The 23981-nt window shown below is 38.0% G+C and overlaps 1 protein-coding gene across 3 annotated transcripts in view; it reads right to left on the reverse strand.

The window, feature by feature from the left end:
* The window catches only part of sgcd (sarcoglycan, delta (dystrophin-associated glycoprotein)), a 222985-nt gene that overhangs the window by 153733 nt on the left and 45271 nt on the right, over nucleotides 1–23981 (reverse strand). Inside the window, exon 1 of one of the 3 annotated variants that reach the window (XM_053478371.1) lies at nucleotides 11037–11190. The exons of the other annotated variants lie outside the window; for them this stretch is intronic. Coding sequence (XP_053334346.1) covers nucleotides 11037–11177 — 141 coding nt within the window. The 5' untranslated portion in view covers nucleotides 11178–11190. Of the gene's footprint in view, nucleotides 1–11036; nucleotides 11191–23981 lie in introns of those variants that run through there. 3 annotated transcript variants of the gene reach the window in all.

Consider the following 23981-nt stretch of genomic DNA (forward strand, 5'->3'; position numbering starts at 1 on the left):
CAAACCTTTTTTTTATTTATATAGGTGACAGAATACTGCCTTATCGAGAGATGCAGAAGTGTTTATTATTATTATTATTATTATTATTATCATAATTTTTTTTATTTACTACAGTGATCATCACTAGGACAGCTCCCTTTTCCTGTTTTTTGTTATTTGTTATCATGACTACTAAACACTTTTCTTTTTCCGGGCAAGCCGTCACATCATCAGAAACCCTTGTGTTTATCTCTTCCTAAAAACATTTCTTAACGATCTCGTAATGTGCCTTGGACTACTTTCATTAAATCCCACAAGCCCGCTGAGAATAATCAGGTGTTCAATAAAATGGCACAGTGACTAACTTCGTTTTTGAATAATGCACCAGTACGCTTCCATCCACCGATAATTAGTCTTACTTAATTAGAGATGTCTACCTGCTATGGGGTTGAGAGAAAGAAAAAAAAACACACCTGTCAAAGCCTCTGAGATTTTGAAATCCGAACCAGCCTTATAGCTTTTGTGCTCTGACTTTGCACCTAATGCTTAAGTTTCTTTATATTTTTTATTAATGCACTTTTTTGCAGTGCTTTTTCAGTCTCTAATCCTGTTTAGTGAGCAGTTCTGGGATTCATTATCAGCGTAGTCAGAATCTACAGTATTCTCGCAGAACTTAATTTCATTCTCCATCTTCTTCTTTTTTTTTTTTTACATACTAAGATTTTATTTTATTTCACTTCAAAACCTTATGGATAAATTCGTCCACATTGTCGTAGACGTTCCAAAAAGGGACGTTCCAGTCAGCGATTCTGTCCTCCCCTGCCGGAGCGAGCGCTCGTCCATTTGAAGGTAAACAAAGACGCTTTGGAAAACCTGAGCTCTGGCTGTTTGAATTAAGGACGGCTTCACGAGATAAGATAAGTCTTGATGTAAACAGAGTGAACGAAAAAAGATCTTTAAAAAGATTTTTTTTTAAAAAGAAGAAGCTAATAGCTGTTCATTAGACCTCCATTTGGCCTGCTCGGAGGTTGGGGAGGAAATAAGTGCGCAGCAAGAACCGCATCGATCGCAATCAAATAAATTGCCGTCAGCAGGCCGCAGCTGATGACTCGATGATATAGGTCTGTCAGCGCGACACGCTCCAGTAGGACGCGTGGGTTCCAGCTCGGACCCCTAAAACACACGATCCTACCTCTAAAATTTTGGAGGTAAGTGGCTTCATGGCCCCTTTGATCGCGCTACAGTGTGGGCTTTAGGGGTGCGTATAAACAGAGGGGAAGTTATTAAAGTCAGGCTAACGCCGTCTCACAGGATGTCAGAGAGTAAAAAAACAAGCAGGAGGACGTACAGTACTGTATGTGCAGGAGCTCGATCGCAAATCACAGGGGACTCATGAGGGTCCCCGAGAGAGAAAAGGCGAGGCAGAGAGACATAGAGACAGGGACCTGGAGGTGACTGAAAAGCCTCCGTATTACACATCCGAAATAGCATCACAGTTCGGGCACAGCTGAAAATACGGTTTGTTAGCGTAAGCCTCATTAGCCGAGGTCTGATTTAGCATCTCCGGCCGGCTGGTAGAGGTTCATTGGTTCTGTGCAAGTGGCACATGATTTTCATTTATTTATGTATTTATTTATTTTTCTTGATAATTGAAAATTAATTCTGGAGAGCTGATTACAAGACGTATTTATATGACATTAATGTAAATGTTTTCTGCTGAGATATTTAAACCTCACTGCGTATTGGTTTATCCAGGTGTTTATCTGGATGATCATTTCAATCATGAATTCCTTAAATGTATCATTTATCTTATAGAATAGCATTTAATCCAGCAACAAGAACTAATTGATGGTTGCATGCTACTTCTTTGTAGTATTAACTTTAAATCAAAAAGGGAAGACATTTTTTGGAGAAAAAAAAACATATTTGTTGATTTTGCTGATGCATAGAGATACTGTACGTAAGTCTTAATGATAATTTAATGCAACGACGCATTAAATTGCATCGTTAAAATGCAATGAAATTTTTTTTTAAAAAGGCATTATGTATAGTTTTCTGTGATTTCTGTTAAAGAAATAATGTCTTGTTTATCTTAGCGTCCTTTACAGTACATGAGAAACGACTAAATACCGCTGTGTGCGATTTCTATCCTTCCTTATGCAATGCTTAACTCAAGCCTGTACACAAGTTAAGGCTTAAAACAAAGAGGAAAGACGATGGAGATTAAGATTTAGAAGTTAGATTTACTGTACATTTTATGTGTATATGATGCAACTAACGCAGGCTGAAATGCTCATTTTCCGGCAAAAAGTGTGTTTTAAGGTTGATTTTAATACGATACCATTTCATAACCACACAGCAAGGTCACCTTTAGCGTTCAAGCTTCAAGATTGTGGAACAGCCAACAGTAAGCGCTCTGAAGACCTCAGAAAGCTGAGAGCAGGAGCTTTAAAAGCTTTAAGAGCTTTAAAAACTAACAATAAATCCCCTTCTGAGAGCCACAGCTGTCTCTAGTGAGGAGTCGCAGAGCGCACGGTGGAGGGCGGTGCAGTCTGGGTGGGAGGGGCATCCTGTCTCTTTTTGGGCAGTCATTGCGTCACCAGCCAATCATCGTTGTGTGTGAGGTCATTGTATTGCCAATCATCCCGGTATTGTATGCGGATGAGGGCGGATAGCACTTAGGGTTCAGACTACAGGTATATAGTTTAGTTTCGCAAATCTGATCTTAAGGATTGAACATCCACGCTGTTATTTGTAATCGATCAGATCGTATTCAGACTGGCAGCCCGAACGCGGCACATTGTCCACCTACTGTACATGCATCGGTTGCTGTGGTCGCCAAAGGTTTGCATACGACACAATATTTCCTCATGCAGTATATCACCCTGTTTCTGTACGAGCTCTCTAGCCTTGCGCCCCTCCCCACCACAGTTTTTCGAATTGTGCATGACCAGACATTTCACTTTGTCCTCTGTCCAAGGACTATCGGTTAAAACAGAAAGCACGGTTAATGTGTCTGCATGAAAAATTCTAAGGCGTGCATTTTACATATTTAGCGGTAATAGTGTCAAAAGTAAAAAAAAAAAAAATCTTCCACAATCTCCCAAAGCATAACAATTTAACTAAGCAAAATTAATATTATTATTATCATCTCCATTTCTTTATCATCTCCCATGGATAAATGTCCCTTATCACAGGATGGGATGGACTTCCACATTAAGTTGCAAGTGACATTACAGACTGGCGGTTTGAAATCTGATTCACGTCTTTACAGCGTCCAGACTGAGATGCATCTTTAGGAATCCAATCTGATTTTAAGCAATTTTTTTAAATGTGGTTTAGATCGGATTTGCGAAAAATAAGAGCCGGTGAGTTTTTTTTACCGCTCAGACTACATTAAAGCAATCTGATTCTAAACTGACTCCAATCTAGATTGGGAGGCAATTATCGGACTTGGTCTGAACGAGGCCTTAGTTCTGTTGGTGTTCTGCTGTGCTGTGATGCAAAATGTTTAAATGGTTTTAAGTGCATGGTAAATGGTGTCAGTCTTTACCCTGCCTGAATGGTAGCCATTATACAACAGGAAGCGCTGAATGGGAATTAGTAGGCAATCAAACTGGGGGGAAAATGTGTGTGGAGGAAAAAAAACCTGAATGCTCTAAGCAGAGAAACACCAAAACTGTAGTGATGTGAAGTTCTGCAATTCATACAAAAAGCTGATTCACTCAATTATAAATAGTTTAAACACACAAGGATCTGTAACTTTTTTTTTCCTCCTCCCAAGGCCTGGAAAGATAGAAATGTCTTATTAGAAAAACAAATCCAGAATAAAGCTTTTGGTGCAAAAAATATTGGTAAAAGCCTGTTTTGTCCATCGAGTGCATCTGTTTATGTCAAGCCTGTGAGCTTCTGATGAAATCCACAAGCAAAGCTCTTCAAATATCCGTCTCTGCATTCAGCCTGAGACTCGATCGCGGCCCCCTCCTCGCTCTCATTCTGCATGACCACACAGCGTTCACAGCTTCTCTCCACCTGTTTAGCATACCAATGAAACTTCACCCTGGTCCGACCCCCGTGCTGATCTTTCCTTCGCTCTTTATCTGCTCGCCCGTCTCTCTCCGAGATCGCGTCTTCCTCGTCTCACCACGACGACTCCTGTTTGTGTTCCGTGTCCGTTTTAATTCCCATCCGTGTCCTTCGCTTCGATCTGGATCTCGTCTCCGCCCCCCTGTCCTGTCGTCTGGGCGTTTTTTAAATTGCGTCTCTGCGTTCTGTCGTAATCCCTTTTGTTTGTTTTTTCCTATTAATAACTGCATGCATTTTGTCTCGCTGTGTAATCTTGTCGATTCTTGTTTTCTTGCTCATTATGCATCATGTTGTCTGCATCCCGTCTGGAATATTAACACCGATTCACTGATTTTCACGCACTTGCATCCATCAATCCTTCGCTTTACTCACAATTAGGAAATGCGCTTTCAAAAAAAGGAAGTACAAGAAAGATGTCAGAATTTATTCTGCACAAACAAAAACACGCCAGGAGTCGTGGCACAAAAAAATGAAAAATAAATAAATAAATAAATCTCCCCGTGAGACTGTTTAAGCCACGGTTAAACACAACCCTGTATATAAAAAAAACAACAGAATCTTGCAGAACTCTTCCCATTAAGCCGTGCCGCATTATTCTCGACAGCTACAGTTTGTCCTCTTAATGACGAAGCGGTGGCCTGCTAAGGATTACGAACACAAACACATTCACAAAACAAATTAGCATTAGACCAGCTACTTACAATTAATTTCACCTCAAGAGATTAGCGCGCCGGGGAAGATTGGAATTAGCATACGGGCGTTATTAGGGAAATGTTTTCTGAAGTAAGAAATCTGTGTCTGATTCCTCAAATGCAGACACATTATGTGCTCGGAAAGTGTGTGAGCAATTATTCCATACTGTAAACCCTAATGTTGTCTTTACTTATACAATCAAGTTATGTTGACTAAACATTACTTAAAATTTTGCATTTTAGACCCATCACTTAAAAATGTAAGTTCATTTAACTTATTTACCATCAAAATGCATAAACTTAATGTTTCAAGTGTTGTGAGCTTAAAATCATGATTAATCCTTTGGGAAAAGCATTTTCAAAAGGTCAATTTTCACAAATGTAATGTGGCGTGGGCGGGGCGGCGGCTGACGACCAGCATGCTTTGCGGGGATGTCGGTGTGTTCACCATGTTGGGGAAGGGTGTTTGTGTTAGTGGCTTCGGCCCTGTTTGTGTGTGTGGGTAAGGGGTGATGTGTGAAATGTGTGCCGGTTCATGCTGAGGCTGAATTGGATGGTGGTTCCTGTGTGAATGTGCTGCTCATGCCGTACATGCTGTGTGCCTAATAAAGTACTGTCCAACATTCTTTCCGATGGAAAATTGCAGCATTTTGTCAACAAAAAAAATCTAAGCTTAAAAATGCTGTTCATTGTTTTATTTCAGTTCGGTGCGCACAAAGCTTGCAGTCAAATATAAGAACATTGTTTAACACGTTTAAGTTACATTTTCATGTTGAGTTAACTTAAATATATAAGTACACTTAAAAAAAATTTATACCAAGTGAACGCAATTTTTTAAGTACATTAAATAAGTGCTAAGTTTGTTGAACTAAATGATTTAAGTACAGTCTACAAAACCGCCAAGTTAAATAAACTTAAATATGCAAGTTTTGGAAGATTCCATTACTCAATTAAATTGAGGCAACGAGTTTACTCAATCAAATTAGTCCAATTAACTTATTAGGGTTTTCAGTGCATATGTTATCCACAAAGCAATCCAGTGAACGGTTGTTAAACGAAGGAGAATAAATGATACTGTGTGTGAATGTGATTATGTAGCATTATGCAAAAAAAGAAAAAAAAGAATGAAATATTATTTGGTGTTGTGAGATGAACAAAATGAACTCAAAATGAACTAAAGATTTAACAACATCAAGTACAACAGCAGGTGAGATAATATTATGAAATACGGTTGCCAGGTTTCAGCAAACCACCCATTCTAACTGCCATCCCCAAAAACACACACAGAAGCCAATCCAAAAAAAAAAGGAAGGGACTTTTTTCTTCTTTTTCACGCCCTCTGCATTTGTGTAAATGTGTGCATTATCTTCTCTATGATCCTTCTTCTCCTGATCTTCTCTTCCTATTGATGCAATGTACCTTACGATACAGCATAGACACAACATCTGCACTTCCACTTCTCAAGTGTTTGTGGAAGTTTCCCCAATTTAATTTGCTACGTTGCAAATATCCTGTAGATCCGCAGAGCGAGCATGGAACAGTGCAATTCCTGGTAGTGGCCGTCTATTTACAGCATAACCCATGTTGCAGTTCCATCTTTGGCCACTAGGTCAAAGTAAAAAAACTCAAAAATTCTATGGGATAAATACAGCAATGAGCACGATGTCCCATAATAATGTAATAAAAATGTGAAAAAATCCAAACAAGGGCATTGATTCATCAGCTTACACGTGTTTATTATTGAATTATGCAAATAATAAAATAAGTCGAATTTAACCCTAAATCAAACACAAAGCATTTTTTGTCTTTTTTTTTTTTTTTTTTTTGCATTGCTAAGTTTTATATATATGGAGTCAGGTTTGTGCAACATAGAATTAAATTTCCTTTTTACCAGAAATGATGAACTGGATTTGATTTGATTTCATAACCCACCATCGACAATGCCAATCACTTTTTTTTTTCTTTGCAAAGTGTTTTTGTAAATGAAATTATTTTGAAGCAACCCAGAAAGAAATGTGTACACAAACAGTAGACAATTTTCTTTTCAAATAGTTTATCGCCAAATAAATGTTTGTTATTAAATTTATGTTAAACATAAATAACAGGCATGTCATGGTTGTATAACTATATCATCTCCACACATGACGGAGCCCCGCCGCCGCACTTAGCGGTCCATTCACATGCAAGATTTATGTACACGTCTCTATTCAGATTTAAGTGCGCGTTGTTTGTGGGGGGTGATGTGCTGATGCGCTAATGCATGCCCGTGTCCAACAAACCAAAAACGTCACGAATAAAGAAACCAAAAAAAAAAAAAATAAATCTTTTATATCGATGTAAGAATCTTGTTTTGAGCAAAAAGCTCATCGCATGAATCCACACAAAGTGCTGTTCTTTTTCCTTTTGTTAAATAATAAAAAAAAAAAAACATTTTGTTTACTGTTTGTGTCCGTCTTTGAATAATTATTTGACCACGAATGGTTGGAATCTGGTTGTGAATTTATAACTGACATAAATCTGCTCACATCGTCACGCGCTTTCACTTTCACAAAATGCAGCGTTTATTTAGCGAGTGTATACTTGTGTTTTTTTTCTGGCGCACCATTATTGATTTTACATTTCATCTTGCCGCTTTTTGTGATCTGAGAATTTTATGACTGAAATGAAGCTCAGGCAGATCAAAAGGCAGATGAAAGCGAAAATCGCAACTATACAAAAAAATGAAAAAATGGGTCACATAGGCAAAGAAGCAGCAAAAAACAATATATAACCAATAATAATAATAATTATAATAAAAGAATAGCAGTAACTTCTCGTTAGCGGTAAAATTGACATATTATAAGTAACCATAACTTTAGATTCACCTTCCATATCCGAAAACCCAAATGCACATGTGGATGTCTGAAGCCTGCCCTGTTGACCCACACCTGCGGAACTGTTGTATAAACAGCTGGTTGCCTTAAAATCGATTACTGACCAATGCTGTGTTGCCTTGAGTTAAAATGCGTTAACATTTGCTCTGTACTGACAATTATTTCAGTTATAAGCAAGATTTTATGAAGAGTTTGGTTGTTGCATAACCGGCGTCAAAGCGAGACCTATAAACTAAGCATGAGACATAAAATATAGCACAATAGAGCCTACTTCTTTATATGTGTGTGGGACACTGTGGCCTGAAGAGATTAAAGAAAAAAAGCAAACGTGCAACGAGAGACTGCACCAAGAACGACTGCGCTCATCACACTGAGCATGAGTGGGAGTTTCGTGTCTCTAACTGTGTCTCTGGGAAATAACATTTCAAGCTCAAGCGTACCACGCTGAATCTGTCAGAGCGCAGCAAATCAACTGACCTTTATCAGAGCGCGCTTCATTCTCCTACCTCTGCTCCGGTCACTACAAACCCAAAGCAAACACACCAGCACCAGCCTCCAAAAAAATATATCTACAATATCTGTCTCTTGATATTCCTTAAGCGATTGTAAAAATACAGGTTTCCCACCCAGGCCAAGGGTGGAATTAAACGAATTTAGGATCTGTGTTTTAAATTATACAACAGTTAGTTTTGACCAAACAACCAGACTGGATGAGGGACATCACATGAGTGGTTCTAATGTACTGTACAGCGGGCATCACACCTACGGTACCGTGAAGAGGAGAGAGCAGCCGCCTGCCAAAACCCACATTCACAACCAGTCTCAGAAGCACTTTCAGAGAGAACACACATCTGAGAACGTTAACAACACGCTGTCTCTGCAGAAATCGGTTCTGAATCGTCTGTCTTACTTTATTAACAGCTACAAAGCTAACTAGCTCCTAACACAAGGCTGAATCCCAAATTCCTCTCTGACCCCTGATCAAGGGCACTACTCAGTGTGTGGAACAAGGGATTGTACACCCTACATAGTGCACTAGTTTTTAATTTAACACTATTTGGGATTCGAGAACGTATAACGGAGCTGATATTCTAAAGTGGAATAAATGGAAATATAAAGTAAATCTGTTAGGTTTCTCGGGACTGTCCACCACCTCCATGGTTTATTTATATTACCTTACGACTACAGAGGATGTGTGGGCGGAGCAAAATAACTGGTTAAATAAAGAAACTAATTATAATCTGTTGATAATAAAAAGCTTTTGTAGAACTGTTGTATAAAAGCGATATCGCACTCGAGGCCGTGCTGTTGTACTGAACATCAGTACGGCTGTGATATCTGCAGTACTCGGGCTGCACCGTCATGCCTGCGATCGCACCACCTACGACAGCCTTGCTGATATTCAGTACAACAGCATGACCTCGAGTGTGATATAACTTAATTGTATAGAAGGAGTCTCCTGTGTCAGTGCTTTTTAAAAAATAAATTAATAAAAAAACGAAAATGGCATTTTTTTATTATACAGAGAGACGATTTACAATATTAAACAGCAGCGTGCTGTACGGTATATGTTTACGAGAAAGCAACATGACATTAATAGCCAAATAATGTCTCAGAGATTATTTCCCTATAACAGCATGACTCTTATTAACTCCAACTGCCGTCCAGCTCTCTACAAACCCGCTAGTTTTCACACTTCCTATGTTTTTTTTTAAAAAACTATTAATTGACATGTAACACTTCAAATTTCTCTTATAAATACTTATTAACCTAATGTCACTAAATTTCGCATTTGTAAATATGATTTAACACTCGCAATCTGATTTACCTCCATGGTTTAAAAAAATCTCTGTCTAATGAGTAAGCAAGATAATAGTCATGTTTTTATCTATGATTATGCAATTTAAGAAGTTTCTCCTAAACAAAACAAAAAAAAAAACTAAACTGTAAAATGAAGGCTGGTGTCTATGCAAAGCGGTTAATTTAGCGCCCGCAACTTTATTTACTGCAGCCTGAAAGCCATTTCGCGAACTGATTGTGTGTAAATGAGTATGTCTGGAGAGCATGTGTTAAATCTGTGGAAGCCAATCTCGTGGAGTTTGGAAGACAAAATTGTGTTTTAGCAAAAGTAGCCTGTAAGAGCTTCGCATCTGAAAAATAATGAGAAGGATTCACACAGTGATGGCTTAATAATAATACGGCGCAGAAGTCGGATTTATATTGGAGAGATGCCAGACGCACCCTGGTCTTGAGATTGAGATCGCTGACTGCAATCCTCTGGTCCACCAGAGAACCTGCTGCTGATGGAAGTAAACACACACACACACACATGCTGTATGTCCACCGAGTAAACAAAAAAAAAAAAAACTACACAACTGAGATTTACTAAACCGTTAAATTGGCAAGAAACCCATCCAAAAAAAAAAAAAGGAATCAGCCTACAGTCTGTGATCTGATCTGTGAAACCGGACGGTGTGTAAAAACATGTTACAGTACATTTTTGTAGGTATTTATCAAAGCACTATGAGATACTGCAGTGTAGGTGATCTGTGCGCGCCTCAATCCTGAACAATATCATTCCCTGTTTCTCCACCTTCATGCTGTTTAATAATCTTTTGTTTCACCAACTCACAAGTGCTTTGTGTACAAGAGAGAGACACAACATACACGCGCCATGTTTAGGTTTCTTTTTATTTTAAATTTCTGAACTCTGAACGGAGGGTCAGGGGTTTAAGCTCCACCACTGCCGGGTCACCACTGTTGGGTCTTTGGGCAAGGCCCTTAACCCCGATCCCCAAACAACCCAGCCAGTGCATGCAGTTTCAGTCCCAAGTCCAATGAGGAACTGGGAGGGTGGCGACAGGATGTGCATTCAGGGTTAGACCTGCGCCAGATGTTGTGGATCAAAGGATCCGATGTGGCGATCGCTTCAGATAAAACGGGCAAAGTACAAGAAAAAAATAAGCATTTTAACTTTCCAAAACAACATCGTCCCTGAAACTATATGACAATTTCATACGGCGTTTGTTAAAGTTCCTGCTGGAAAGTTCATTCTTTTTTACGTTGGTGTGTGTTCCCTTTTATCCGAAACAGTTTGGAATTCATTATTTAGGATCTTAGTAAATCAGAGCCGTAAAAATGTTAGATTTGGTAACATGTGTAAAGTTACTGCGTCCAGCCTCTTGCAACAGTTTCCAACTAAGATTTAAAGACATTTGCAAGCAAACTCGTGCAAAACCTCGTGCACCTGGACTGTTTCCATTCCTTGTCTAGACAAGTCACCTACAGTATGCACACCCTACCCCTCTCACCCTTTACCCACATGTACCAATGACCCTGAAACTATATTCTGACCTCATGTTTTAATTACAAATACAATTACAAAAAAAAATAAAATCTCACTCACTCTTCTCCCCCTCCACTCATGCCTTGGATAACCCGTGCCTCCGTATCTGCCAGGCATCCCAGGACCGCTTGGCTCTAAGAGCACACCCGTCCGACCATGCTGCCTTAGCTTGTCTGTCCGGAGTCCTTGATATCCCGCCATGTGATAAATCGCAGTCGCTGGCTGGCTCGCTTTGCCGAGCACCTTCATTAGACAGGCTGCGAGATTTAATGGCTGCGAGATCTTAGAACCCTCTGCAGCTCGTCCTGTCTCTGATGTATGAATCGAGGTCCTTGTCTGGCAGCCCGAAACAGGCTCTCGTCCTATCAAAAGCAGCCCATGCTAGTCATTCCACCCAAGCGCGAATTCCCAGTAGGGTCATGGCATTTGAAAAACGTGGGCTCACGTTAAGCAGGAGCACTCTGCTCCTCGCCCACGGTCACAATCTGAATGGCTTTGTTGTGTTTCGAGACACAAGAGATGTAAGAGAGTCACCGAGTAATCACGGCAATTAAATCCTAGCAGCATAGTGGAAGGGCAAAGATTGGGCCATGAAGAGTTTTGTGTGAAGTGAGTAGTGAAAGCAACTCTGAAAAAATATTCGCTCATTAACGACATGTTCTTGCACGTCTGCTGGTACCATGAGAGATTTTTAACATGCTAAATATACCCGCGAAGACCTTCACACCGGGAAACAAAACAGCCTGGCCAATTTGTCTTTGTCGACAAATTCACACGAACGGATGAGGACTGAGCTCTTGCCGAGAATATCACCACCTGACAACAACAGTATGTTTTAAACGATGATATACTGTATGTGATAAAGTCTGAAATATTACTCAGAGTATGATCCTCGGTCTGCAGTCAAGCATTATAACAATGCTTGTGAAAAAAAAATATATGATTTTACGAATTATCTGCCAGATCCAGCGGTCAGGGGTGCGATTACGAGCTCTTTCACACAAGACGCAGTCGTTCTAACGATACACTGACACGGGCTGATAGAAGGAACAGAATCGATACCTTTTGTGAGGTCGAAGATTACCCCGAGCCGTCAAAAATAAGTTATTCCATCATGTGAAGTAAATTAGAAAATAAAAACATCATGTTTCATCCTAAAAATCCTCAACGCAGAGCCACATCAGTGCCGGAGCAGACCCAGCGTTTATGATATATACTGCATATCAAGTGAGACACTAAAGCAGTAAATTCTGTATCTTCTATTTTTCCCTTCAAAAGCAGGTTATTGATGCACTTTTTTATTTTCGCCTCTTGTTTTTAAGGCCTCGGGGTATTCAATTATTCATAGACTGATAGCAAGCAATAAACATATCTGCTTCTTTATAAGCAAGGTGCCACCTAATGCACATGACTCATTGCCAGGTTCTTTTATATCCTGAGGAAAACTATCACACCGGGCATGAGGAAGACTTTTGGGCTTCAGAATGTAATAAAGATTATTGTACAGTACATGTGACATGAACATAAACTGTATAAAATGAACTGGACGAAACCATGTGACGTTACCCATGAGGTGCAGAGGTGGGCAAAGTGCACCAATTCTGTACTTAAGTAAAAGTAGACATTCCCTAAGGCAAATATAACTCTATTTACTTGCGTGCTTGATTAAAAGGAATTAATTCCTTACCATTTAATATACAGTGCTTGTATTAACTCATACATATTATTGTTGTTAGTTAAACAACAACTAATCCAGTTAGCTGGTTAGCTACAATGATGCAAAGCAGACAGCTAGCGGTTCGGCACCTGCAATGCAGCTGTCACTACAATTTGACCTGATGAGTTTTATTAATATTCACACCCATACAGTTTTCACGAATATGAAATCTAGCTATGGAGACCAGGCTGTAAACATGTCTTTTTTATTGTACATGTGACCATTTTAACATGGGGCTCTATGACTTTTGGCACCAGCTCCTAGTGGTCATTTGAGGAAGTGCACATTCTACATTCTACAATTTTTCAGAAGTGGAGGTTTTACTCTTGTTTGCATCTAACTTACACGCTTCACAAGAAACGCATTGCATTAGATACATCCTTTAGGTGAATTTGAGAAGATTTGGCAACCCTAATTCTATATCTGGATATGTAAACCGCTTATGTTGCTGTCGCTAAGGGACGACACTGCGTCGGGGGACGGGGATGGAAGGGGGCAAGTGGGGGCAAGGTTCATGTACTGTATATGTATTTATGTATGATTTTCTTTAAATTGTATTTTAATTCAATATAAATTGTCTCTAAATTCTATTAGAAAATACATTAGAAATTTTTGTTATTATAATGTGTATTAAAATCACTTAATGGTTTCATTGACTGGAATGTTAATCATATTAATATTAACATTTTATATGATTTTCTATATGATTCATGCAAAAGATATAGCCCCCTGAAATTTGAATAGTTTTATATGATTAACTCTAAATCTTGTTCTCTCTCTCTCTCTCTCTCTCTCTTTTTCTTGCAGTTTTTCGTACACACATACATTTAAAATAATGATCTGCTCCTCCGGCCAAACGGTGACACCTCATTTGTACCTGACCCTCAGACCACACCATGATCCATGACCTGAAATGGATTTAGTAATAAAAGAAAAAAGAAAATCACACATCCTATTAACGAGTGAACTTTTTCTCCCTGCACTGATTAATAAGCCCAAGTTTCCGTGCATCTTAATTGAACCCGGTTAGCGTCTTGCTCCTGAGACTGATCACTCACCGATCGGTTTGCTGCCTCCACCTGGGGTAATCTTCGGCATCGACATCAACAACAACAAGGGAACACGTACACACCCAGTCGTTTATCAAGCAGACAACGGGGCGCCGTGTTAACGCTAATGCTAACACTCTGGCGTGCCATTGTTCAGACCTGCGAGAACTCCAGGCGCCTCGTCCTTTTACATTTTCTTTCTTTTTTTAATTTTTCAGAGTACTCATACAAGCAAACTTATCATCCTAAATTAAATTGCAGCGATAAAACGATTATGCCTCCTGGTGGCTTTTACAAAAAAAAAAAAAAATGCCAGTCTGGCATTATCTCCAAAGCAGGACGGAAACTGCATTGGCTAAAAAGAAATATCTTATCACTTTGTTTACAACAGAGCTAAAGAAGGCCTTCAATAACTTCACCTTATACAAATAATAGGAAAAAAAGGCGCCTTATGGAGACTGATGGAGAGAAAGTATTTCTTATCTTTCTCCAAGCTCACAAAAGAGCAGCAGCGAATGCAAATATTAGCTACAGGATGTGTTGTTGATGTGAATTTCATGATAGCCGATTTAAACATTAATTATAATTATTAATAATTGACTACCAAAAAAAATGCATACTTCAACATTTAAATCCAGATCGTGTCAATGTACAGTACAGTATTTCTCTTCTATAAAATGTATAAATGTTTAAAAATATGATCAAAGTGATCTAAAATTCTGCACAGTAATGCGCTTCTCGCTTAAATTCGATTGTTAAAAAATGTTAGGGCAGTACAGGGCGAAGAAATAAAGCAACCTGACACCGAAGTACCCTGTACAGAAAGAAGCATCGCATGACTCATGAATGAACTCGAGTACGGCCCGGGGCTAAACACATCATCCTGGCTTTCTTGAAATAACATCTGACACTGACAGAGTGGACCAGGTGACAGCTGCTGGAGACCACGGCATCGCCGCGTGATAAAGCGCCAGTGGTGTCGCCGGCTTGGCTCTGCCTCTTCTCACTTTAGCTCTAAGGTCACGTTTATCAGTCGTCATCGGGGTCAGCCAAACGACTGCGAGCCAACATCGGCACTACATTAGCCCCCTGCTCGAGGGGCAGCTTCAGGGTGTCTGTGATGGGGCTGGAATCTAACATTAGAGCTCGGCATGGAAGGTGACATTGTGCAGCACTTGGGCTAAATTGCTATTGTGTTCCAGAACCAGAAATTGGCCAACTTGTATGTATGAACACGAAAGAGAGAGAGAGAGAGAGAGAGACTTGGCTCGTTTTCCGAAGCAATTTGTACATAACATTCCACTATTCATCAGTCTAAAAGCAAGCGCATACACTCACTCTCCCAGCAGGATCTTTTAGTTGTTGTTGTCCTGAAAACATTGTGGAAATGTTCATTTGAGAACATTACAGACCTGGAACACTACTGGTATCACTATTGTTTATTTAAGTTAGAATTGCTTTAATGCAATTACGCAACTGAACACAATGACTAAAAATATCAATTTGTCAAACAACGAGCAACAGTAAAGAAGAAGATCTCCAATTTTTTTTTTTTTTTTGCATAAAAACAAATATAACAATATTTAAGTTTGCTAGAAAAATAATTTGCCACAAAACAGGCATTTGCATTTAAACTTTATTATTAGTTTTATTATTAGTAGTAGTAGTAGTATTAATGTACACTGCAAACTGTAAGATTTGTGTAGCATTTTTAATATAATATTTAAAATAAACCAAAACATACCACCTTTAAACCTTTTCTTATATATATATATATATATACAGTATATATATATATATATATATATATATATATATATTAAGTATAACTATAACAATTTATATTTCTTCCTACTCCTTTTTAAACATATTCATCTGCTTGTTTACTTTATTATTATTTTTTATTTTATTTTATATTGCTTAATGTTTGAAATAAAGTATTCAAATCAAAACATAATTAATATATTATAATATTAATTGTACAATATAAATTTAATATATTATATTTTAAGCTTGCTTAAAATGTTACTGGTTTAATTCACAAAAGAAGAAAGCAAATAAACCAGCAAAGAAACAAACAAAAAAGATATTTCATGTTTATAATGAATAAAAAAGTAATTTAAAAAAAGCAACACATTTCTTTGTTAATTTTGTTAACTTTGTTAACTAAATCCATACAACTTTTAACTAATGTCTAATTAATTATTTTAAACAAATTAAAATACGGAGAAATAAAGAAAGATGCAAAGAAAAAATGTAGAAAAAAGGCTGATTTATTTTCAGTCATCATTTCTTGATAGTTCAAGAACAGTATCTTGGCTCCCAGTCTTCACTTAAAGCTGATTGGAATTAAAAAGCTCATTGGTTTGCGAATGAAGCATCAAAATGAGAGAGTAATTTTATAGATTGTTAGAGAAAACACCTCAAGATCTCATTTACTGTTCAATGATGGCTCATTAATATCTTAGTGCAGTATGTCAAATTCGTAATATACTTATTTAATTATTTTCCCTTCTTTGAGTTTATATTCCCCACTATACAGTATATGCCCACTTCCGCCTGCACAACCTCATGATAGTGTCTCTGTGATGGACAGAGGATGGCAGGTATGCCAGCTCTACCTCTCAGAGGGCACGGCCATTTGTGACTCCGTGATGCTGTAGCATCTTCAAGATTTAAACTCGCGAACTCGCTGTAATCTCAGTTATTTATTATTTAGGAGAAGTAACTTAGTGAGTTGTATTGTAACAAGGCTTTTTGCTCAGCAGATGGTGTAAAGGGTCATTTAATTATCTGGAACTGCTACAATGTACAAAATTTAAAATTATTTGAATGTGTATTTAAAACACATACACACACACACACACACACACACACACATTTGGGGCTTCATTATGCATTTATGATCTTAATAAGGCTTAAGACTTATGCATTATTGTATTCATCTTATTGCTGCTAATTGTAAGATATCATCCAACATGAAATCATGGCCTTTTAAAAATGCATTGTATCAAAATAAATAGAACAAGAAACTTTTAATCATCTATATCAAAGGATCACTGTGAAAAAAGTATTATTTAAAATATGTTTCTATGTTACCAACAACAAAACAACTATAATGAGCAGTTAACAGTCAGAAAGTAACAAAGTCAGTATTTGGTATAAGAATCCTTCACATCTGTCTTCCATGGCCCCGCCCACTTCTGGACGGCAAAAGATACGTTCCCTACTGGATACCAGTGCCAAAGGCTGCATGTAAAATCGGAAGTCACTAAAGCACTTTTAGCAAGAACACACATCTGATAACGTTATGTCATCTTAAAGAAAACGCCGTCTCTGCACTAATCACTTCTAAGTCATTGTCTCTGAACCGTCCATGTTGTTCTGTTCGCGGCTAACGTGAGCTACAAAGCTAACTAGCTTCTAACACAAGGCTGAATCCCAAATCCCCCTCTAACCCCTAATCAAGGGCACTACTTGTTGTGTGGAACAAGGGATTGTACATCCTGCATAGCGCAGAAGCTTCTCCATCTAACGCCATTCAAAGCTTATGAGCTGTTAATTAGAAGGCTTGAAACGTCAGTATTAGTTAACGTTACCTGCATATGATTTTATAAAGCATAAAGCAAAGCCTGTTCCATAGCAACAGAAGCGTTGAACGATAATACTTTAAACGCCGCCGAATCCAGGAGGAATCACATGTTTTTATAGCATCTGAGATAATCACGTCAATCAAACTTCTGCAAACGTATATCCTTATCACCTTCTTCCTTCTTTTTCACACACTAGTTTCTTTTTTTCTTAACATTAAAATTTCTGCTTGGAATTCTCTATTGTTCCTCGACTGACTCAATGATGCAGAAGCCAAAAGAAATCGATAAATAAATATTTACATTTACATTAAGGCATTTGGCAGACGCTTTGCTAAGTGCTTTGAAGTTTACATCACTGGACAGATACTTACACTGGGTTACTTAGATTACTTTTTTTATGAAACAGATGCGTCTTGATTCGTTGTTTAAAGATCGTTAAAGACTCTGCCGAACAGAAATATAACATGCCTACGATGTTTACTGTATTCAAACAGTTTCTTCCCATACAGGTGTCTGTTTTTTATTCTCATATGTCTCTTTATACACTCCATACGACTCCGGTTAGCAGTTATAATTGTACCTATTTAAAAATAGGAGCTAACGTTGATCAGGATGCGTAACGTGTGCAATAAACGAAGGTGACATTGAACATGATTTGTCATTCAGCGTCTGTCCTTCAGGAGCCATGATGAAGTTATTATGAGTTCTTATTTCCCCTTTCCTGACCCATGCAGTGACTCGTAGCTCGATTACACAGTGCTGAAACTCATTGGCTAAAAGATTAATAGCACACACTCACTCTCTGTCACACACACACACACACACACACAGACTGCCTAAATGATCTGTGAGTATTACAAAGACTGAATATCATTACAAAGGCTTTAATATTGTTTTGGATACTGCTATATTAGCTCCCAAAAAAAGAGAGGCACTCTGACACGTTTCAGGACTCCCGAGCGCTCTTTTAAAACCCGTCAGCTTCGCGTGGTAATGCCTTCAGTCTCCTGCCGTGCTGCTCCAATTCTTATTTCCTCTGTTCTCAATAAATTGAAACAGAACCACAGTTATCATCACCTCGGTAGGGAGAAATCGCACACGGAGGTCACTTCTGATCTCATCCACAAAGGCGGAGAGAAAGAGAGAAATGAGAATCAGCAAAGGTTTGCATACAGCACCGGAGATTAGCAGAGAGTCAATATCTGTTCAATGCAATTACTGATCGGAGAGTCGAACCCTAAAACACCTTCGAGGCGTGGATCGATCGTACAGGTCATCTCAGGCTCAGTAAAGGTGGATGCACTTACTAAAAATCAATCACAATCTCAAAGAGGTCTATATGATGTTATTATGCTGTATGTTCCCAGCAGGAATTCTTGGTTGTCAGAACGTTGTGTTGATGTTAATTGGGCAACCTATTGGGCGTTGATATTCGGGCGTTTTTGCATTTTGCAATGACGTTTATAAAATGACGTCGGAATAACATTGATGACATGACTCCGGGAAAACAGCGGAAGAATGGCGCTTACCACAATGTTGCACTGGGGGGGAAACACTAGGGGGCACGCTGTTGATGCTAGTTAATACCTGTGCATAACAATAAGCGTCACAAACACCATGTTACAGAAGAGTAAATTGGGAGCTAAGCTGCACCTCTCTGTAATATTTCTGAAAGAAAATGAAACAAATAGATAACATTACAACACAAAGAAGTATTTAGCATGAAATACACAAAAAATGTACAGTATGTGGGGGGGGGCTATGCAGGGACACATCGGTGCATAATTATTGTTATTTATTTTATCTATATTTATAATATATTTATATATATATATATATATATATTTTGGAATGTATAAAAAAATCTAAGGTTTCCATTAAATGAAGTCAGCCACATTATATTTAAAGGAAAGGATCTCCAGGGTTACCGTATAATGGCCTACTAAAAAGAAGAAGAAGAAAGAATGTTACTGTGCACTAATGTATATGTATGTGTGTATATGTGACAAATAAAAGCTAAACTAAACTTAAGGAAAAGAAAAGAAACAAAGAAAGCTGACCTAAAGTAATTTGCATAATAAGATATATTTGTACCATGATTATAGTATTTATGTTGTTGATGTTGTTGTTAGAATTGCTTGATTGTTGTAACAGTTTTGTCAGACCCACTGTTAGATCTTTTTTATAATTTCTTCAGAATGTTCTTTTTGAAGTCATATACCTGTATTACGTATTATGAAGCTTAACCTGCCTCTGGTTTGATTTTTTCATGAATAATTACAGACGTAATGTTCAGTCAACACCTCCAGCCTTCGTCTAATTATCTCAGCGGTGTACCGCAGTCATCATAGCATGGCTACAGGCGCTAGGTCTATAACACCGCTGTTTAGCATGAAATGCTGCACTGTTGGAGCGGTCTCGTGACACAAAACTCAACAATGTGCTTCACTTTGGTGATTTCTTCATGTTCGTTCTTTATGTTTCCAACTTTTATAATTGGTCCCTTGACACATATTAATTTTGTTATTATTGATTGTATAATTATTAATATTATTATTATTATTATTATTAGTGGTGCTTGCGAAGCACTACTATTGTTGTAGCAAAGCAGGGTCAAATTCACCCCAACTGCTCCAACATTATGATTATTTGCGTAGATTATAAGAGTGGTTTATGAAATTAGTTTTAGATAACTGTTTATACGGGTCAGATGTTCGAAACTCGCCATCACCAGATCATATACAACCCAGAGTCTGCATGCAGTGCCAGTCCCAAGCCTGGTCAGGAAATGGGAGGGTTTTAACAGGAAGTGCATTTGGCGTAAATAAAATAATGATAACAATAATAAAAAATTGTGCCGGATCTTTTAAACAATTAAACAATCTGGTGTAGCGACCCATAGGATAAAAAGGGACAAAGCCTTGGGAAAAAATATCTACTCTTAGCGCTATCATTTTTTATGAAGACATCCACTGCAGACATTTTATTAAAAAGTTTATATATATTTTTTAGAATTCAACATATTTTTTAAATATATAACCATTTTTAATGTTTTATTCTAAAGCCAAAAATCTGAAACACAGTATTATTAAACAGTGTTTCCTTCTAAATTACCCAGCCCCTTACATTATATAGCATGTTTTTCCAACTCTTTTGGGGAGAGAAGCAAGAATGAAAGAAAATGAACGAAAGAAATATTCTGTTTATTAGACACGACCATGCGATGCTTTTCATTCTGGATGATAACGAAACAGACGTACGACCTCACAGGCCCAAATATTCCAGACATTGTTAAGAGATCTGGCCAGACGTCCATAGCATTGTGTATAAAGCTTATTGGCATGCAAGTCTTTCTCTGCTCTCTGTAAACATTTCCCCAAGTCTCACATCTCTAATCAACTAGACGCTGCACAGCCGGGGAACTGGATGCAGAACCAGCTCTTAAAAGTAAAGTAAAAATTAACTTTGTTCTCAAAGATAGCACACATCCATAAATGTCACCGTGCTTTCCGTTTTGCCCTATCTACTGTGGATATATACAGTGGAACCTCTGATTGCGAGTAACGCGGTTTGCTAGTATTCCTTTAGGTGAGCAAAGATTTTTTATCAATTTTGACTTGAAAAACGAGCAAGTCTTGGTTTACGAGTGCAGAGTATCATGTAGAACACATGCTCTTATTGTTTTGATGTCGAGCGTCACGTGATCACAACTGAGCCAATGTTTCTTTTCTCTCTTTTTTTTTTTTTTTTACTTTTTTTAAAGGTAAAGTGCAGGTTAATTTGTTTTATTTTTATATTTGTTTTATACTTTTTATTTTGTATTAATTGTTTATATGTTTTTTTTTTGGGCTGTGGAACGAATAATTCGAGGTTCCATTATGGGAAAATTTGCTTTACGAATTTTTTTTTGTTGAAAAAAAACCCAATTAAAAAATTTCCATATATGTAAAGTGCACGCAAAGCTAAATATAATAAATACATTTTCACTAGTGTTTATTTTTCCAGTCTTGAAAAAAGCGCAACCTTCAAAAACAAAAGTGTGCTGCGTGAATTTTTATCTATTACATTCCTTTTTCTTTGTGCTTTAGCCCAAACTTCAAGCTGGTCTGCGATGACGAACAGTTTTCTGAACTTATCCATTCCGGCTCTAACTCTGCATGTCTGTCAGCTCCCTCGGAGGATATAATCTAGCCATTAGAATTCAGATGCACTGATCGCAATTCCTCCAACACGTCTGCTAATCTGTCTGTCCGTATCCCCCCCTTACTACTTCTATGTAGGATCCACGACAGGAGAGCAAGTCATTAGTAAGCCACACTGCAAAGTGAGCCCTGCGTCGCCCCCTTCGGTCTGAGGTTCACTAGGGTCACAGTGAACCGAGTGTTTGCCTCCCACAAACACACACACACACACACACACACACATGCAGCTGACATGACTCCCAATGAACAAAATAAATATTCAAGGTTTCCAAGATTCTGCTAGACTTTGGGAACTATGGGTAAAACGTATTTGTGTGTTGCTTCCTTTTTTTTATAATTAAAATTTCCCCAAACTTGTAAAAAAAGTTTCTCTTTTTCCCAAGAGAGAGTGTTCAACTGCAAGACAGTGATTCTTCTTAGAGTGCCAATTCATTTATTTCTACAGATTAAAGAGAGAAAAAATCCATCTTGAGCACTTGCTCAAGAAGCTCAAGTGCTTTGGTTTATAAGAGCTACCAGGTGCAGGTTGTAGGTCTGAGTTGAGCTCTTTGACATACTGTAAGGAGAAGGAAAAACTTTAACACATTTTAAAGCGTTAATGCTAGTCAGAGGTAAGTAAATGCTAGGCAGAGTTAAGTAAACGTTAGTCAGAGATGAAATGTTAGCCAGAGGTGAGTCACTGCTAGTTAGAGGTGAGTCACCGCTAGTCAGAGGTGAGTAAACGCTAGTCAGAGGTGAGTAAACGCTAGTCAGAGGTGAGTAAACGCTAGTCAGAGGTGAGTAAACGCTAGTCAGAGGTGAGTAATCGCTAGTCAGAGGTGAGTAAACGCTAGTCAGAGGTGAGTAAACGCTAATCAGAGGTGAGTAAACGCTAGTCAGAGGTGAGTAATCGCTAGTCAGAGGTGAGTAAACGCTAGTCAGAGGTGAGTAAACGCTAGTCAGAGGTGAGTAAACGCTAGTCAGAGGTGAGTAAACGCTAGTCAGAGGTGAGTGAACGCTAGCCAGAGGTAAGTAAACGTTAGTCAGAGGAGAGTAAACGCTAGTCAGAGGTGATTAAATGCTAGTTAGAGTTGAGTAAACTAGTCAGAGATGAAGTGCTAGTCAGAGGTAAGTAAATGCTAGTCAGAGGCAAATAAACACTAAATTCAAATTCAAATTCAAATTTTATTTGTCACATACACAAACATACACAGTACGAAATGTAGTGAAATGCTTAAACGACTGCCATTGACCCTAAAAGAGAGTTAAATTTTACAAATAAGAAATAAATATGAATAAAAGAAATACGATAGAAATTAAATTACAAAATTAAATTAAACTAGGAAAAATAGAACTAAAAATAAAAATAGAAATGTGCTATGAAAAAATAGAACTAAAAATAAAAATAGAAATAGGATGTACAAAATAGAAATATACTGTGCAAATTGAAATATACTTTACGGTGTGTGCAAATATGCATGGAACAAAGTGTCACTAATCGCTAGTCAGAGGTGAATGCATTCAATTCAATTTTATTTGTATAGCGCTTTTAGCAATTGTCATTGTCGCAAAGCAGCTTTACACAATCAAAAGAATTATTCACTTATAATAATATGAGGTGAGTAAATGCTAATCAGATGTGAGTAAACACTAATCGCTAGTCAGAGGCACTAGTCAGTCATTGGTAAATAATTTTTCAGAAGTTTAGGAGGAGTATAAAAATGAACGTTAATGTGTGTTTAGCCTCCACTACAGCCCTCATAAGGGCATACAGTAAGTTTATTAGGCGTAAGTAACAACAACAATGGAGACACAATAGAGCATAAGCAACAACTAGAAAGAAAAAAACAACAACAAAGAAACATCAGTACAAACAAAGACAAAGAGAAATATAAAAAAAACGTGAAGCAGGCTAATATGTAAGAAATGTTCCTACTATTAAATACATAAACGTTAAAACACGCTAGCAAAGTGACATCAGCATGATGCACCGCTAACTTCTCATAGAGAAAACGGTAATAAAGCAGAGACCCATTAGCATTAGAGCTGCCAAGCACATCACAAACCTTTCATTGTAACCGTTTTCAATGTGTTGCATACGTACTGTCGAGGGTCTTCAAGACTGCTGTCTTGCTCTACTCTTGGACAATAAATCAGTTTCAGACAGCAATGATGACACACGCTAACTTTTGTTGCTAGACCATTGTTGAGTATCCTTCCCTTGTGAAATAAGCATAAGAGTAATAAAAACATATTAAAACATTCAAATCACCTGTAAAGCGATACCGAGCGCATTAGAATTGCTTTAAGTTCTACTCCGTGTCCTGTAATTACAAGAGAATTCGCCTTGCACTGTTCCTCATATTTCATTGCTCTCCAATTAGATTGTTCTGCATCTTGTCATCAACAGCTGCGAGCGTGCATAAGAAGCATATGGCTTTTCTAAATGCATAAAAAAAAAAGAT

Source organism: Clarias gariepinus, chromosome 19 (assembly GCF_024256425.1).
Source record: "Clarias gariepinus isolate MV-2021 ecotype Netherlands chromosome 19, CGAR_prim_01v2, whole genome shotgun sequence".
NCBI lineage: Eukaryota > Metazoa > Chordata > Actinopteri > Siluriformes > Clariidae > Clarias > Clarias gariepinus.